Source organism: Xyrauchen texanus, chromosome 9, assembly GCF_025860055.1.
Source record: "Xyrauchen texanus isolate HMW12.3.18 chromosome 9, RBS_HiC_50CHRs, whole genome shotgun sequence".
In the NCBI taxonomy this organism is placed as follows: domain Eukaryota; kingdom Metazoa; phylum Chordata; class Actinopteri; order Cypriniformes; family Catostomidae; genus Xyrauchen; species Xyrauchen texanus.
Window position 1 is genome coordinate 14,534,713 of NC_068284.1, and position 19,220 is coordinate 14,553,932.

At 40.8% G+C, this 19,220-nt stretch overlaps 1 protein-coding gene across 2 annotated transcripts in view; it reads right to left on the reverse strand.

The window, feature by feature from the left end:
* Positions 1-9,716, reverse strand: part of LOC127649308 (matrix metalloproteinase-16-like) — a 46,274-nt gene extending 36,558 nt beyond the window's left edge. For both annotated transcript variants that reach the window (XM_052134361.1, XM_052134360.1), the window contains exon 1: positions 9,445-9,716. In XM_052134361.1, the coding sequence (XP_051990321.1) occupies positions 9,445-9,564 (120 nt within the window). In that variant the 5' untranslated portion in view covers positions 9,565-9,716. The remainder of the gene's footprint in view (positions 1-9,444) is intronic.
* Positions 9,717-19,220: the final 9,504 nt, after the last annotated feature.

Below are 19,220 nucleotides of genomic sequence, written 5' to 3' on the forward strand. Positions count from 1 at the left end.
AGTCCTCCATATTTGGGCAGAGAGTCAATCACTCTAATTACATATGGCCAACAGGAGAGAGTGCCATGTGCACCATACAGACTCAATGATGGCCCAAATGGCACAGCATGAAACTCATTTTGTGAAATCTCATTACTAAAATCATGTCTGTATGCTATGCAAACCTTTAGTCTTTGTTCTGTTTGCATGTGTAATAAGTTCTTATGTACAATTATTATGTTTTATTGTTTGGAGAGGCTTTTGGACACCTGAAGATGTCCTTGGACACTAGGATCAATTATATTTGTAATGCTATGAATTTTGATTGCTTTGTTGTATCAACACAAAATGTTACTAATTTACACCCTGAGATATATAATGTCAAATCAGGCAAAAGTAAAAAAATAAATAATAATTGATTACTCTCAGAATTTATTATTTTTTTAAAAAGCTTTCTTTACAATGATACTAAACCCTTGACCCTCATTTTATTTATTTATTTATTTGTATTTTTTTTGTGTGTCGAGTTATAAGCCTTTAATTTTGGGTTTGCCACTGACACTGGAAATCTTTAAAAACACCCTTCGAGCTTAAAGGGTTAATGAACACATTAGCGACAGCAGTGAATATTTCCCGCAGAGAGACAAGAGGCAAAACAATGGGAATTATTTAGCCTTTGTCAAAGTTGATTACTCACAGCTCATAATACAGTATATATGCAAGCAGAACTTTAAAACATGGGGTTTCATCTCAGAAGTATATGCACAAAACAGGCTATTGATTTTAAAATGTCTTAATGTTCAAAGTGCTTAGTCATAGATGGTGGCGTACATCCTGTCACAATCTCGCCCTGCCATGACAACATGAATGTTATTGCATAAAAACTGCTGCCACATTTATAGCAGATGGCAGCAACAGACAGAAAAGGGGCATGACAAGATGATGATGAAAAACATCCTTCAGGAGGACAGAGGAATAATGGTGTACCTTTTGGGGACCCATGGGTGTAACCACTAAAAAAAAACAATCATATATACATGATTTCTTAAAACAGTCTGACATCTGACAAGAGGCTGCCATTTCAAAGAGAGACGAGACTGGGTACTCTAAAAGTAAATGGTCATATTTAGAGGGGGTATTCATAATTTGTCACTTCCTGTAATTTTACTGATCAGATAGTTAGCCAATCATGAAAAGACCAAGTGTAAATGCACTGTTCATTCAAGTATACAGTGAACAGTATGTACATTTTCTATGCACAAAAATACAGAGCTGGACGTCTCCCAAGATGAGGAAGAACTTGTTATAAGGGTGTTTGTAAAATTTGATTATGCAGAGTTTAGCTGTTTACGGTTGCAGAGCAATGCAACAACTTGTCAAATTAATATAGAATTCAACATACGTGCAGTTACAAGGGTGTGTATATCAACTTTTTTACAACAGCTTTAAATGTGACTCATCCAACCAGAATTTAGAGTCGGAACTATTCGTTTTATAATGATTATTAGATTTACTGTTTTGAGTCTTACAAGTGTTACATAATGTGAAGCTGTTGTTGCACCGATGCCAGACTTGTGATTCATTTGTTATGAATAATCTTGTTTTCTGGTTCTTGTTCGATCAAGATCCAAATATAAAGAGAAAATAAGAAGAGAGGAAGTTCTGTTCATTTGAAAAATTATTTAATCTAGTGGATTACCCAAAAATAGGCATTGCCACATGGTTATTTAATAATATAATGTATAAAACTTTTAATATATGATTTTGTTGCAATTCTAGCTACATTGTGAAATATACTGTTATGTAATATAAAATTACTCATAACATGATACAAGATCTTGGTCATACCGCCCACCCCTATGCTTAGTGTACAACTTTGGATTTAGGGAAAATCTCTCTCCTCTTCCTACTGCAGGATTTCTCACTTGTTCTATCTATCTGTCTTGCTCATTCTCACTTTCTCTCTCTCATTTGCATCTTGCAGCAAAAGCTAATCAATGAAGTCAATTACAGAAGTCAGTATGTTGAAATGCAGTTGCATGCCTGCTGCTGTTTCCAGGAAAACACTTATTTGTGTGAATAAGATGCCATATTCTATCCCGAAAGCAAACCCATTAGTTCTCATCCATCCATTCTGAGAGGAGTAAAGTGATCATGAGGTTGGCTAAGGGTCAGTGCCGGAAACGACCAATCACAAAGCCTCAGAGCAGTTCTACTGGTACTACCCACTAACCAGCTGCCAGCACAACAACCCAGCCAGCTATAAGGCCTGAGATATCCAAGCTAATCCCTCTACACTGCAAACAAACATTTTCTCAATCAGTATTGCTGTCTTGTTGACCAGTAAAAATATCTGTCACTCACTGCTGAGCAAAACAATCCTCTTTATCCACTTTTTATGCCTTTAAACAGCTGTGAGCACATGTTAGAGTGTGTGCCTATGGTTTGCACTATGAGCTTTGCATAAACAGGTTTTAGGCCCACAAGAATCACTGATACTGTGAAAATGGGTTTATTTGCCATTTTTACTCACAACAAACAACTAGATTTTGAATTGGACCAGTGGTTTCCTATGGTGCTATCCACACCGGGTCTGACAAATCGTCTACCAACAAACCAAAGGTTTTTTCATTGAGAGCATTTTTTTTTTAGAATGTGAAGAAAACTGACTGACCGACTTGCATTGCAAACAAACATTTTATCAATAAGTATTGTTGTCTTGTTGACCAGTACAAATATCTAAACCTCTTTAAAACAAGAATAATGTACATCAAAATTATTAAGACATGTTTTCAGAAAATATATCTAAAATAAAGTAAATATTTCTTACCCAAGAGGCATTGTATGTTTTAAGCATTAGTCTAAGTCAAAATGTTGTGAGGTTTATTCTTAATACAAGAACAAATTGCCTAAGAAAAATAAACTTAATTGAACACAGATTCTCTGCAAACTAATCCTTAATTTGCTTCTCGATGTAGAAAAATTTAGATTTTTTTCTTCTTCTGGAAAACAAGATAAAAATACAGATTCAAAAATACTGAAGGAAATATTTTCTTTCCAGTGTACTTCTCAAGCTGTTCTTTATCTTTCCCTTTTTCATTTTTTCTATTCCACTTTTTATGCCTTTAAACAGCTGTGAGCACACGTGAGTGTGTGTGTCTATGGATTGCACTAAGCTTTACATAAACAGGGTTTATGCCCACAAGAATCAGTGATACTGTGAAAATTGGTTTATTTGCCATTTTTACTCACAACAAGCAACTAGATTTTTGGTGCCTTCTTGTGCGAAACTCACTACTGTGATGCTAGGTTATGGTTGTGTGTAGTTGTAGTGTGTTAAATCTCTGACATACACAAGACAATGTGCTTCTTCATTCTTCGCTCATAGCCCAAACAGTTCGAAACAGCTGAGCAACGACATACTGTTTGCGAACATTCAAATATTTGCCACTCTGGGAGGTGTTTAGAGGAATATTTACAAGACTATATGTAAAACCTTAACTTATATGACATTAAAATGTGTTATCAATTTATCATTTAAAGTAATATATCTATGCAGTAGATAATGTGTAATTTGTTTACACTTTATTATTGTATGTTATGATGAAAATGAACCACCTTGCTAATCATGTACTAGAGTTAAAGATTATTTTATAAAAAGTATATTTTATAAGATAGCACTGTGTGAGAAACAGGATGAAAAGTGTTTATTACTGATAATCTGCAGCTTTTCTTGTAATTTGTGTGAAAGTAAATAAAAGTAATTGTTGTTTTAGCACCACTAGTGTTCATTTCACTAGGAATGTGCCGCAATACATACACCGACCAACATAAAAATAATTTTGCAAAAATTAAAGTTTGGTCACATGATTCTATGAGACCAGATTAAAAAAATAATCAGATTGATTAGTAAATCAATGACACACCACTCCTCAACAAGCTGGACAAGTTCAGATATCGCTGTAAACATTGCTGTAGTGTGAACAGTTAGCAAGCACTGCTAATAGGCACATCCCTCCTCACTTTATGACATCTTGACAGATTCAGATGCATTTAAAGCACTATTTAAATTCTGAGGTCTGCGCTTATGTATTACTGTATATAATCACACCCTCTTTGCTTACCTTACTGAGCTATTAATAAGATGTATGACTGTTTACAGTAGCACAGTGGTCAATAGCACATAGAAACAACCCCTGACTCTTCATTAAACAAATATGGATCCAGAGCTTCATGAAATGTCATTAATGCCTTAACACAAAGCTAAGCACATTAACCCTGAGGGCCTAATCTTCATTTCACTGCTGAATCCTTGAACCATGTGCTCTCGGTCTATTCCTAGATGCAGGATCAGAGGTCCGCCCTCAGAGCAGTCATTACTCATCTCACACTTACATACACACACATGTATACACAGACAATCTCTCCATTCCCTAAAGACCAATGACCTGTGCACTCAACTCAGAACTTCTGCCAACCACTGCAGCCCTGTCAGCAAGCAAAAACAACAGAGGAGCTACATGGGTGGCAGTGAACTGAGGAGGAGAGAGAGGCTAGTCATCAAGAAAATATGTTGTGAAGACTGCACAATAAGCATTACAACGGTTATGTCATACTTGACTCAAATAGCCAGACCCTTGATTAAATGGCAAAAGGTTTTGTAAACAATGCAGCTTATTCTGGCAAAGAACTGCTCACTTGCATGAGCCCATCTGATTGACATGTAAACTGTACTGTACAGTAGTTTGATTTGTTTTTATATTCTGTTTAGGGGCGGGTTGGTCTGAAATAGTCAGTGTTGTGTCCAGAACAAATGACTAATTATTTATCTAAATTGTAATCAGATTAGTTTACTAATTACTTAATTGAAAAATGTCTCACATTACTTATTACATTACTTTTAAGTTACATTCTAAAACACTTTTCCACTCAACAAATTCAAAATAATGTTTATATTAATTTGTTACACACAAATCATACACTGAGCACCTCACATTTCTCCTTCACAATGCCATAATTTCTCACACACAAGGACAAAAATAATATATTATAATTATATACATTTATATAGAAATATTCTACATAAATTACATATTACATATAAGCATAACCCTATAATGTACTTAAAAGTAATTACATAAATTGAAAGTCAGTAACTAATCTGATTACAAAAATTAAAAATGTTTTAATATTACAATACTTTTTTTTGACTAAAAAGTAATTAGATTACAGTAACTAATTACTTTGTAATTGGATTATACCCAACACTGGAACAGACGTATAGACACCATGGTCAAAGGAAATCAACGTTTTGCTTCCAAACAAGGCAGTTTGTAGCCATTTGCGAAAACCAAATCAGATGCCGCTCCCAAGTGGTTCCTGACTCCCTGACTTCACGGACCCCCCAATGGTGAGCGTGATTACAAGGTTGCATTTTCGCTCTAAAATTACATTTATACTCCACTGAGAGTTTAGTGTTGGGGTTTGGGTTAGAAGGTAAAGTTAATCAAATTTGCATGCCTGTTGACTGTACTACATAATTTACAATGAAAAAATACAACTCACTTTTGGCACCACTCTGTGGACATTTTATCTGGAAACTGGAGCTCACAATTGCCCATATGTTCAACATCACTTCCAGCTTCGGCCACTGTGGGGGCAGTGATTTGAATTTCAATAAGCACAGACCGATTTCTGCAGCAGAACATTCGACTTACTGTCGTCGAATTCACAATGAGTTAAATTTGGTATAGAAAACATGCAATAAATAGGGGAAAATATGTATAGACTTTGTGATCATAATTTCTGTCCATCCACAAGTGACAAACATCCACACATCAAACATAACCCACAAAACAAAATAGGAGACTTAGACTGCATCCCACTGAAACTGTTGTCATTTTTTAAAGACTAGGGTTAGGGTGCAGTTTCATCAATATGGTCTGCTCCATCCAAGCATCAGTATTAACATGACAATGCAAAGTCCACCATGGGTTGATCCACTGGCTCAACTGCTTCTACAACTCTCACCTCCCAGCCAAACAAAAATGTGCGGGTGACAAGTTCTCTCAATGACAACCATTTGCACCCATTCTGGCCTCAAGCAGTTTGGGGGGAATGAGTTACTGACCAGCTTACATAACAGACAAAATCTTTACATGGTTCACATTATCACAAGTGTCTGTAGTCCAGCACCGCTGTTGGAATCAAGGTCTTACTTCCCTTATCTCCCTATTGATCATGGCATGCTAGGTAGAGGCGTGTGATTGTCATCTCTGAGTGCACAGACGAGTTTGGACCGGAGAAAGGAGCAATCGCTCTGATTGTTAATTTCTTGCACTCATGCTTGAGGTGAATGTGCACAGTCAGGATCTGCATATAGTTCTTAAGATCTGCAGATTTTAATACACTGTTAAAATGTGTAATAATGTGTAAAGACAATAATGTACAGATACATAAACTGTGAGTGTGTATATATATATATATATATATATATATATATATATATATATATATATATATATATATACACACACACACACACACACATTCTCACCGTCCACTTTATTATGTACACCTGTACATCTACTTATTCATCCGACTGTCTAATCAGCAATCGTGTGGCAGCAGTGTAATGGATAAATTCATGCAGATATGGGTCAGGAACATTAGTTAATACTCACATCAACTATCAAAATGGGGAAAAATTGTGATCTCAGTGATTTTGACCGTGGCATGATTGTTGGTGCCAGATGGGCTGGTTTGATTATTTCTGTATCAGCTGATCTCCTGAAATTTTCATGTGCAACAGTCTCTTAAAGTCTCTTAAATGTACTCATATGTATACTAATGTAATAGTATGGAAAAAAAAGAGTGAGTGGCAGTTCTGTGGATGAAAACGCCTTGTTGATGAGTGTTATGTTCATTGTTGTCCTTTGTTCTTTTGTGTACTTTTATTTAGAAAATTCCTGTTCAGTTCCTAGTTTTGTCACATCCTGTTTTCCCTCCATGTGTTGTATCTGGGTTTTATTGGTTCATTGGTTGATTACCTTGATTCAGTTCTTGTTTGTCATTGGTTTTAGTTAATTATCTCGTTATCCTATTTCAGAGTTCTGTTTGTTGATTGGCCTTGTTACCCTTGTCCTTGTGTATTTAAACCCTGTTTGTTCTTTCATTCCCTTGTCGGTCGTTGAATGTTGTTGTACGTGAATGTTATGGTTGTTTCTCCTGCCTGTGGATGTTGTTCATGTTCATGTTCATGTTGTTTTCCCCTCGTGGATATTTCTTTGTTCCTGTTTGTTTGCCCTCACTTTGATTTATAATAAAGAACCTGCTTTTGGATCCGCACCTCCTCGTCTGCCTTTACTCCTGCATTCGTTATAATGAGAGAGGACAATGGAGAATGGCCAGGTTAGTTTGAGCTGACAGAAAGGCTACGGTAACTCAGATAACCACTCTGTACAATTGTAGTGAGCAGAATAGCATCTTAAATGGCACAACATGTCGAACCTTGAGGGGGATGGGCTACAACGGCAAAAGACCACACTGTGTTCCACTTCTGTCAGCCAAGAACAGAAAACTGAGGCTGCAGTGGGCCTACCATTTGTGCACATCAGCAGAAATCCAGATTTGATAGACTAGTCGATGTTTTTCCAATCGTCTACTGTTCAGTTTTGGTGAGCCTGTGAACACTGCAGCTTCAGTTTCCTTTTCTAAGCCGACAGTAGAGGTACCCAAAAGGGGTCTTTTGCCGCTATAGCCCATCCGCCTCAATGTTTGATGTGTTGTGCATTCAGAAATGCTTTTCTGCATAGCACTGTTGTAACGCGTGTTTATTTGGGTCACCTTCCTGTCAGCTTGGACCAGTCTGGCCATTCTCCTCTGACCTCTGTCATTAACAAGCCATTTTCACCCACAGAACTGCGGCTCGCGGGATGTTATTCGTTTTTTTACACCATTTTCTTTACACTCTAGAGACTGTTGTGTGTGAAAATCCTAGGAGATCAGCAGCTACAGGAAAAACTCAAACAAGCCATTCTGGCACCAACAATCATGCCACAGTCAAAATCACTGAGATCACATTTCTTCCCCATTCTGATGGTTGATGTGAACATTAACTGAAGCTCCTGACCCATATCTGCATGGTTTTACACATTACACTGCTGCCACAAGATTGGCTGATTAGATGATCACATGTTTAAGTAGATGTACAGGTGTACCTAATAAAGTGTTAATTGTGTATGTATATATATATGTTATTTTGTTTTTACTTCAGATGCTATTACTGTCCACTCAGTCATAGGCGGAAATCGGGGGGGTCAGGACCCCCCATCTGAGGGTTGTCCCCCCCTAAAATATCATTAAAATATGTGTATTGTAAATAATATATTGATATATTCTTAAAATAATTGTTTAAGAAATAAAATAATACAAATGCAAATGGGGCAACAACAAAAAAAACCTTGGTGTCCCCTTCAAAAATTGCTCTTGAGAATTGTTATGTTTATTGTCCCCCCCAACATTTTGACGACATTTTCGCCCCTGCACTCAGTACATGGGATTAGAGAGTAAAATTGAATTCCTGTTGACTCAGTTCACAAGATAGAATAGACTGTCTAAAGAAGTAACCTGCCATTTTTACACAATTGGAGCTACAGTATTTCTGCTTGATCTTACCTTTTTAATTTTGTTGGTGTAACCTACTGTAGCCAACTTGATTGAGACATGTTAAATCATATTTTTGATTTGAGTCAAACCAGTTAATCTAGCTAATTTTAGGTAGTATTTAGACATATCAGAATAGAATAAAATAGAATTGGATAGGCAACAGATATGTGCAATGGTACACACAATATTGTATAAATTAATTGTCATATAATTCACTCTTATCTCTATAATGTTTACTTCTTCAGTTTCTTGTGTATTTTTCGTAATATACTGAGTGTGTTGTGTAAATTGTGTACCTTGTTTAAAATGTATACCTTATTAATATCTTGTGTTTTTTGTATTACAATATGTGTGATACATGCTGGGTACTGTACAGTCTTATTATTACATGGTTAGAGTATGTATGTAATGCAAGTAAATAAGTATCTATCTGTCTATCTATCTATCTATCTATCTATCTATCTATCTATCTATCCATCCATCCATCCATCCATCCATCCATCCATCCATCCATCCATCCAATACACATGCTTTGAAATAGAATAGAACAGCTGCACAAACCACAGCACACATTGAGACTACACATGGTGGAGATCCACCAAGCGTTTCAATATGATTCAAGAGTGCAAGTGTTGTCCAGTTTTATTTATGACCCCGCCATATATCATGCTACCATGTATATGTCTCAATAAAAAAACAGGATACTTATTCTCAACATGTCAATTCCTTGCTGCGTTATTGTATTGATGACTCGAGCAGAAGATGCTGATGTGGATGCTGCTGCTGGGCCAGTCTTACCTCAACACTGAAATGATGCTCTTCGGCCGCTGAACACCACATCCACACTGCCGTATGGAGCCATAACAACAGCGCATACATACAGTTCAGCTTTCGTTTTTTAAGTAAAGTAGCGATCATATTTGTAGATTCGGTTAATTTTCCTCTGTCGGGGACTATTTGTGTCTCAATCCTCGTATGTCAGTTAAGCAAGTGCCATTCTGGACCGAAGATGAAACGCTCGGAGCGCGGAGAAGCAACGGCGTCCGCACATTTGATCAGAGGCTGGCTGGCATTCCACATTTCATCTCGCACATCCGATGTACTATTTCGAGACATTTCTTCTGCTTTGAAGCGTTACCTTGGCGAGCAGGCAGCTTGCTTCTCTCTATCGAGCAGCATCCAGAGCGTAAGCACTACGCATGCGCGTTGGCTCAGTGAACAATGATGCTTGTTGACTAGTGGGCACCATTCATGCTGCCTTCATTCTTCATTCTGCACCTGTCAATCTGGGATCAATGAAGGTGTAAAAATGGGACTTTGGGAGGCAGGACACAAAAACGTCTGACACTGACGTAGCCTTTTGCTAGGTTCGTCAGCATCATTAATGCCAACAGTCAACCAGATTCAAAAAAAGCATCCTTGTGTTTAATAACCATAATAAAAACACGCATTTAAGGCGTTTGTGGACAGCTACCTGGAGATAAAATAATTTCATTGTTTTGATCTTTGTAACGTGTTGTATGTAATTAATCCATTTCTTTGTATTTTTCTTTGCATATTGTGATAAACAGTGTGAAAATAAAAAATGAAGATATAGATCTGTGTAAATTAAAAGATCACCTTTGGGGTTGGACAGTCCATATTATTTTGACAACCACAAGATGAGGGTATACACTTTAAAGAAATATTCAAAATGAGGAATTGAAACAGTTCAAGACAGTCATACAGTATACTGAAATCAGAGAAAGAGAGCGAGAGAGAATGCATAACTAAGATAAAAATAGATTTTTCTTTAACAATTTACATTAATTTACCCTTTAATATCTTATGAAGGGGTTTATTAATGACATAATTAATTTACAAATGCATTATAAGTCATTGCTATGGGTTTCATAACAACATGCATAAAAAGGGTGACTTTCATGCAATACCTGCCAAATAGTGAACCATTTTATCTCACATGTGAGAAATTCTTAAAAACACTTGGAACATAGAAACCTATGCACACACATTTCAATATGGTACTAGGTAACTATGATTAGGTAAATTGAGACAACACTCAATTGAGAACATTCTTTTGACAAGTGTGACATTAATAAGATTACAAAACTGTAGAAAAATGACATAATAATTTTTTTTATCTCATATACTCTATTTTTGCATTGTGACATAAATGATAATTTAGGGCATTTTATGTTTTTGATTTATATAAGTAGGCTATGAAAAAGTCTATTTTTTAAGCATTTAAAACATGGGAGTTAAAATGCTCACTATTTGACAAGTATTGCATGAAAGTCACCCTTTATATTCTTGTAGTTATAGATACACAGATGATCCAAAACATTATGGCCACCTGCCTAATATGCTGATGGTCCTTCGCGGGTTGCCAAAACAGCTCAGATTCTACAAGACCCCTGAAGGTGTCCTGTGGTATCTGGCACCAAGACATTAGCACCAGATCTTTCAAGTCTCGTAAGTTACGATGTGGAGCCGCTGTGGATCGGACTTGTTGGTGCAGCACATCCCACAGATACTCAATCGGATTGAGATCTGGGGAATTTGGAGACCAGGTCAACACTTTGAAATCATCATGTTATGGATAGCCTTGGATAGCCTTCATTGCCCTCATGCATCGATGAGCCTTGGGCGCCCAACCTCCTGTCGCCGGTTTGTTGTTTGTCCCTCCTCGGACCAATGTCGGTAGGTACTCACCACTGCTGACCGGAAGCACCCATCAGCCTTGCTGTTTCAGAGCTGCTCTGACCCAGTCATCTGGCCATAACAATTTTCCCCTTGTCAAAGTCACACAGGTCTTTACTCCTGCCCATTTCTCCTGCATTCAACCTGTTTACTACGAGAACTCATTGATCGCTTATTATCTAATCTACACAGACCTTGAAATGTGGCCTTGTTAGGAGATGATCAACGTTATTCGCTTCACATGTGAGTGGTCATAATGTTGATCATCTCCTAACATGTCAAGGTCTGGGTAGATTAGATGGTTAGCGACGGAGCAAAAGGTTACAATGGGGCAAAAGGCTCCTTTGATTTTGTTCAAAAGACAAATACTAAATAACATCAAAAACTACATAAGTACTTTTTGTAACACCTGTTCCCCATCTGTCGCTCACTTTGACGTTGTGTCGAAGAAGCGACACTAGGGGTCTCTCTTGAGCGCTGAATATGCCTCTGATCTATGAGAAAAGGCCAATGGGAATTAGGCAGACAGTATTTGCATACCCCGCCCCAGACATATGGGTATAAAAGTGGAGAAATACATTGAGTTCATTCAGAAATCTTCTTCGGAGCTGATGTTCGGGTTGCAGTCAGCTGCAAGTTACACACCTGTTCCTGTTTCCTCTGACGCTTTGTCTACTGTTGGACCTACGTCGTCGCACTTCAGCGGCTTTCTCCTTCTCTGCACGGCAGTGCAGTTTGCCCCTGGGCGCTTAAACAACGCAAAAAAACTAAAAGAGTTTTATAAAAGAGTGATTTTCTATGAAAGAGTTATTCCCTCTAAAAGAGCAATACGCAGCTGGCGTTGAACATCCTTTTCAGGACACGTCTTTGTAAAAATGCCCTTCCGCCCCTGCGTAGTTCCTGGACGCGGTAGAGTGCTCTCCGCTTCAGATGGCCACAGGTGTTGTCTCGTGTGTCTGGGTTGCGATCACACTGAGGCAGCGTTTGTGGATGGTTCATGTTCTTTCAACCGAAAGCCCGCCACTCCAGCCGCCCCCGGATTGCTCCTTCTTCCCACGGGATTGAGGACGATGTGGCTGGCGATGGAGGCGATCGGTGGATGACAGTGGGTGCAGCTCCACCAGGTATTCCCCCTCGGACCACCAGCCCCCCGGCACGCTCGTTGACTCCTGTCCATGCTCGAGGCAACAGCGGCTCGCCTTACATCCAGCCTGCCTATCCTCTAGAGCTTGAGGTGGATGAGCTCACCACTGCATCGGAGAGCGCGGCGTCTGACGCTGATGACTCCCCTGGGCTGCCGCCTTCGGGCCAGCATGCCCAGGCTGAGGCTGACGCGCAGATGTCCGATATGCTTGCCCGGGCCGCCGCTAGCGAGGGGCTGGACTGGAACCCTCCATCCTCCCCACAGCCATCGCGGTTGGATGACTGGTTCCTGGGGTCTCCGCGCCACTCACAGCCGAGCCCCCCCCCGGGTCCCGTTTTTCCCGGAAGTGCATGATGAGCTGACGTCTGCATGGAGGGCACCTCTCTCCACACGTCACAAAGCCATTTGCTCATCCGCTCTCACTACCCTTGACGGCGGAGCGGCCCACGGGTACATGGCGATTCCTCAGGTGGACAGGGCTGTTGCGCTCCACCTGTGTCCCGAAAAAACCTACCACCTGGCGGGTCGCCCTGTACTCCCCTCAAAGGCCTGCAGGACAACGACCAAAGCCTAGAGTGCCGCCGGACACGCCGCTTCCGCCCTGCGTGCCATGGCCCTCCTGCAAGTCCACAAGGCCAAGGCACTGAAAGATCTGCACGGGGGTAGCCCTGATCCCGACGTGCTGCAGGAACTGCACTCAGTGACCAACCTCACCCTCAGAGCCTCCAAGGTCAAACCGCAGTCACTCGGGTAGGCGATGGCCACACTCGTGGTCCAGGAACGTCATCTGTGGCTGAACTTGATCGAGATGCGTGAGACCGACAAAGTGCGCTTCCTTAATGCCCCTGTCTCCCAGTTCGGCCACTTCGGCGACACCGTCGAGGACTTTGCCCCAGCAGTTCTCCGCGGTGAAGAAACAGACGGAGGCCATCTCGCATATGCCCCGCTGCAAGCCTGCCGCCATGGGCCATGCCCTGTCTGCTCGCCAAGGGCATCCTCCTGCGGCGAAGAAATGCCCCGCTCCGCCTCAACCCGGGCCCAGCTCTCAGCCCACTAATTGAGCACCCCACAGAAAGTCGACGCCCCTCATCTCACGGATCCCCTCGAGGACCAGCAAGGCTCCCAGTTGCTCCTGAGATGATCAACCCAGGGACCAAGACGTTAGCTCCGGAGCGGGTAAGCAGACCGCTCCGTCCCCCAGTGGAGGGCCGGGAGGAGAATCTTTTGTTGAATTTATTTAATTTGCCGAATCCCCTACATGGGTAGAATTCCCTGAGGAAAGACCTTCTTTCTCAGGGACTGGACCCAGACCTCTGGAACCTCCATGTCTGGCCTCTGGAACATCTAGCTGGTCTACCATCTGCCGTCGTAGACACGATCAGCCAAGCCAGAGCCCCCTCTACCAGGCAACTTTACACTGAAGTTACACTGAAGTGGTGCTTGTTCATGAATTGGTGTTCTTCCCGGGCTGAAGACACACAGAGGTGCGCAGTTAGGTTAGTGCTCCTATTCCTGCAGGAGAGGTTGGAGGGGAGGCTGTCCCCTTCCACCTTGAAGGTGTATGTTGCTGCAATCGCGGCCCACTATGACGCAGTAGAAGGCAAGTCTTTGGGTAAGCACGACTTAATCATCAGGTTCCTAAGAGGCACCCGGACGTTAAATCCTTCCCGGCCAATCCTGTTCCCCTCCTGGGATCTCTCAGTGGTCCTCACGGCCTTCAGAGACCCCCCTTCGAGCTGCAAGAATAAGTTGGACTCAGGGCCCTCTCTCTAAAGACTGCCCTGCTGATCGTGCTCGCCTCCATCAAAAGGGTCGGGGACCTGCAAGCGTTCTCTTGTAGCGACACTTGCCTGGAGTTTGGTCCGGCAGACACACATGTGATACTAAGACCGCGACCGGGCTACGTGCCCAAGGTTCCTACCACGCCCTTCAGAGACTAGGTAGTGAACCTGCAAGCGCTGCCCTGGGAGGAGGCAGTCCCAGCCCCTTCGTTGCTGTATCCGGTACGTGCTATGCGTACCTACTTGGACTGCACGCAGAGCATTAGACGTTCTGAGCAGCTCTTTGTCTGCTTTGGTGGACAGCGGATAGGGAACGCTGTCTCCAAACAGAGGCTTTCCCACTGGGTGATGGATGCCATTTCATTGGCCTATCATACCCAGGGCTTGGCCCCCCCTTTGCGGGTCCGAGCACACTCAACAAGGAGTGTTGTGTCCTCGTGGGCACTGGCCAGGGGCACCTGTAGAGACATATGTAGAGCAGCGGGTTGGGCCTAATAGCTTTGCGAGATTTTACAATCTCAGGGTTGAGTCAGTATCGTTCCGTGTTTTCTCAGGTCCGAGCCGGTAGAACTCGGTAACACGCTGACGGACTGGCCGGGTGGATCGCTTGCACCTAGCGCCCTATCCCTCGGTCGCGTTAAAACTGTGCGCTTTCTCTCCCAGGAGATTCTATATATATTCGGAACCCTGGATGACTCCTCCCTAGACCTATGGGTCTGGAATTCGGCGGAGGAATTTGCTGACTCAATCCACTGCGGGTACTCAAATCTACCCTGTACTGGAATAGGTGCTCCACAGGTCGGGACTCCTGCGTGGACTCCTCCTGTGTGTATTTTACGTGGTACGGTCCCCTTGCGAGTGGCAAGACCCCCTTCCCACGATGCGTGTAAGGGCCCCAGCCGTTTGGCTCTATGCAAGAAACGTAGAGAGAAAAGAGGCCCGGCTAGGCTCGGCCCGTTCCAGGTTGGCAAGCATCGCCTTGTTCCCCTGCTTAGGGTAACCAAAAGAATTCCAACGACTTTTTATGGGGCATTGGGGAAGGGTACGTGCAGTCTGACACAACTGGTCGCCTTTGCACGTAAAATACCTGCCCGCTCTTGTGTCAGCAGTACACGTATACAGCTCAATGCATGGCTTGATTTGAATTGGACGCCTAATGTCGCTTCTTCGACACAACGTCGAAGTGAGCGACAGACGGTGAACGTCTAGGTTATGGATGTAACCTCCATTCCCTGAAGGAGGGAACGAGACGTTGTGTCCTCCCGGTCACGTAGCTGAGCCGAGCCACAGTAGTGGCCGGACCATTTCCGGCTCCTCAGAAAATTCCTGAATGAACTCGACATATTTCTCCGCTTTTATATCCGTATGTCCGGGGCGGGGTATGCAAATACTGTCTGCCTAATTCCCATTGGCCTTTTTTTATAGATCAAAGGCATATTCGGCGCTCAAGAGAGACCCCTAGTGTCGCTTCTTCAACACAACGTCTCATTCCCTCCATCAGGGAATGGAGGTTACATCCGTAACCTAGACGTTTGTCACTATGAACTGAAAAATGTTCCTCTTCCATGAGATCATTGCATGTAATGTCCAAAGGTTGATTTTGAGGCAATTTGATCTAATATTTAATATTTTTTAAATATTAGAAATGTATGCAGCTAATGAATATCCTGGAATTATCACATTTATTTTGAGACAAAATACTTATTTGTCATTTTCAGTTTTGTTCAAAGTGTTTATATAATTAAAATGTTTTTCAATAACTGTCCAATAAGTGAAAAGATAGCATTTGGGTAAAAAGCTCCCCTGTTGCAGGGGCTAAAGGCCCCTATTAAATGAATTGTTTGTCTTAAGTGGGGTGAATAGATTTGATATGAAAAATGTTCAAAGTGGGCTCACATTTACTTATCCAATCACAATGGAGATTAATTTGTTTATAAAATACTTGAGATTTTATAAAGTGTCTAATGTGATTGAAATGAACAAGAAATTATGCAGCATTTCTGAGGTGGTTATTTTGAGTAAGCATTATCTTAATTTGTTAAAAAATGCATGTTGTCTCAAAAATGTTTGCATAAGTTGACAAATAGTGCACTATAAATTTTGCCCTGGTATGTACACCATATCAAAATACCCCCAGAGGCCTTTTACACCATGCGAGGGAGACTTTTACCCCAGGTGTGGAGTAAAAGGCTCCCTCACCGCCTTTAAAAAATATTCAATAAAAATCATTGGTTTTCTTAAATCTTGAGACACTTTGTGACCAAAACAAAAGCTAATTTTCCTTAAGGTTGGCCATTAGCCTTATTGTACCTACATATCTATCTATATAAATCTATCTATCTATATATATATATATCTCCCAGGAGAACAGCAGTTACAGAAATACTTAAACCAACCATCTGGCTCCAAAAATCATGCCACGGTCGAAAACACTGAGATCACATTTTTTCCCAATTCTTTTGGTTGATGTGAACATTAACTGAAGCTCTTGAAGCATTTATATATGATTTTATGAACTGCTGCCACACGATTAGCGGATTAGATGGTTGGTGCCAGATGGGGTGGTTTGAGTATTTCTGTAACTGCTGATCTTCTGTGATTTTCAAACACAACAGTCTCTAGAATTTTTCTCAGAATGGTGCCAAAAACAAAATATATCCATTGAGCGGCAGTTCTGTGGACGGAAATGCCTTGTTGATGAGAGAGGTCAATTGAGAATGGCCAGACTGGTTCGAACTGACAAAGTCTCTGGTAACTTTTCACCTCTCTGTAAAATTGTGGCGAAAAGAATAGCATGATCAAATCGGTGTATATAAACATTTATATGTAGATACACTACCGTTCAAAAGCTTCACTTGCCTGAAATGTTTGTCATGTTCTTAAAAACCTTTTGATCTGAAGCGGTGTGCTTAAATGTTTGAAATTAGTTTTGTAGACAAAAATATAATTGTGCCAACATAGGAATTTATTTAATTATGACTTGGACCGAATAATTAAGAAAAGCAGCCATTAAGTGACCAACATATAGATGGGAACTCCTTCAATAATGTTTAAAAAGCATCCCAGGGTGATACCTCAAGAAGCTTGATGAGAAAATGCCAATAGTACATGACTGCAAAATCTAGGCAAAGTGTGGTCTCTTTGAAGATGCAAAAATTTTACATAGTTTAAAAAAAAAAAAAAAGAAGAAAGAAATAATGAGTAAGTGAACCTAAACTTTTGAACAGTAGTGTATACACTCACCTAAAGGATTATTAGGAACACCTGTTCAATTTCTCATTAATGCAATGATCTAATCAGCCAGTCATGTGGCAGCAGTGTAATGTATAAAATCACGCAGATACAGGTCAGGTGCTTCAGTTAATGTTTACATCAACCATACAAATGGGAAATTTTTTTTGATCTCATTTATATGGACTGTGGCCTGATTATTGGTGCTAGACAGGCTGGTTTGTGTACTTCTGTAACTGCTGATTTCCTGAAATTTTCATGCACAACAGTCTCTAATGTTTACACAGAATGGTGCCAAAAACAAAAACCATCCAGTGAGCGGCAATTCTGTGGACGAAACACCTTGTTGATGACAGAGGTCAACGGAGAATTGCCAGATTAGTTTGAGCTGACAGAAAAGCTACAGTAACTCAGATAACCACTCTGTAAAATTGTAGTGAGCAGGATAGCATCATAAAATGCACAACATGTCGAACCTTGAGGTGGATAACAGCAGAAGACCACGCTGGGTTCCACTTCTGTAAGCCAAGAACAGAAAACTGAAGCTGCAGTGGGCCTACCATCCGTGCACCTCAGCAGAAATCCAGATTTGTCAGACTAGTTGAAGTTTTGGTGAGCCTGTTATAGCCCATCTGCCTCAACGTTTGACGCGTTGTGCGTTCAGAAATGCTTTGCAAATGCAGAAACGCAGGATGTTTTTTGTTTTTCGCACCATTGTCTTTACACCCTTGAGACAGTTGTGTGTGAAAATCCCAGGAGATCAGCAGTTACAGAAAATCTGAAACCAGCCATTCTGACACCAACAATCATGCCACAGTCAAAATCACTGAGATCACATTTTGTCCCTATTTTGATTGTTGATGTGAACATTAACTGAAGCTCCTGACCCATATCTGAATGATTTTATACATTATATACTATATACATATATATAATTATATACTATAATTATATATATATATATATATATATATATATATATATATATATATATATATATATATATATATATATATATAAAAATTAGTCAATAACAAACCCATTTATAAGCCCTTAACAAAGGGAACTTTAATGCTCTTTTAGTGAACTGAATATAATTATTTTAAATTACCATATAGAGTTGACACACCTCACAAAAGTCATGTAGCAACAAAAGTTAGCATACCAAAATGGAGAAATATTACATTATGTGACCATGTGAATGTACCAGTCTTTGAATGGGAGATGTAAGAAAGTTTGCTTTTCTTTCACAGAACAACCTACGTAACTTTTCAATGTATACAATATCATACTTATCATAAAGGCATGTAACTTCTCCCATCACTGCTATGCAGATGGTAAACAGCTCCTGACATTCCAGCCGATGACCTTACCATCTCAGCTTGTATTTCAGCATGCCTTTCAGATATCTCAGCCTAGATAAAGGAACACCACCTTCAGCTCAACCTTGCCAAGACAGAATCTCTGGTAATCTCTGACAACCCATATGTTGACCACAACCTCACAATTCATCTTTTTTCCACAATACTAGCACCAACAAACAAAGCCAGGAACCTAACCACTGGTGTTCCTCAGGGATCAGTGCTTGGACCCCTCCACTTTTTTGTCAACACAACATCACTCTGACCTATTATAAAGCCACTTGGCTTCTCCGATCACTGCTATGTAGATGATACGCCACTCCTGTCATTCCAGCCCGATGACCTTCCTGTCTCAGC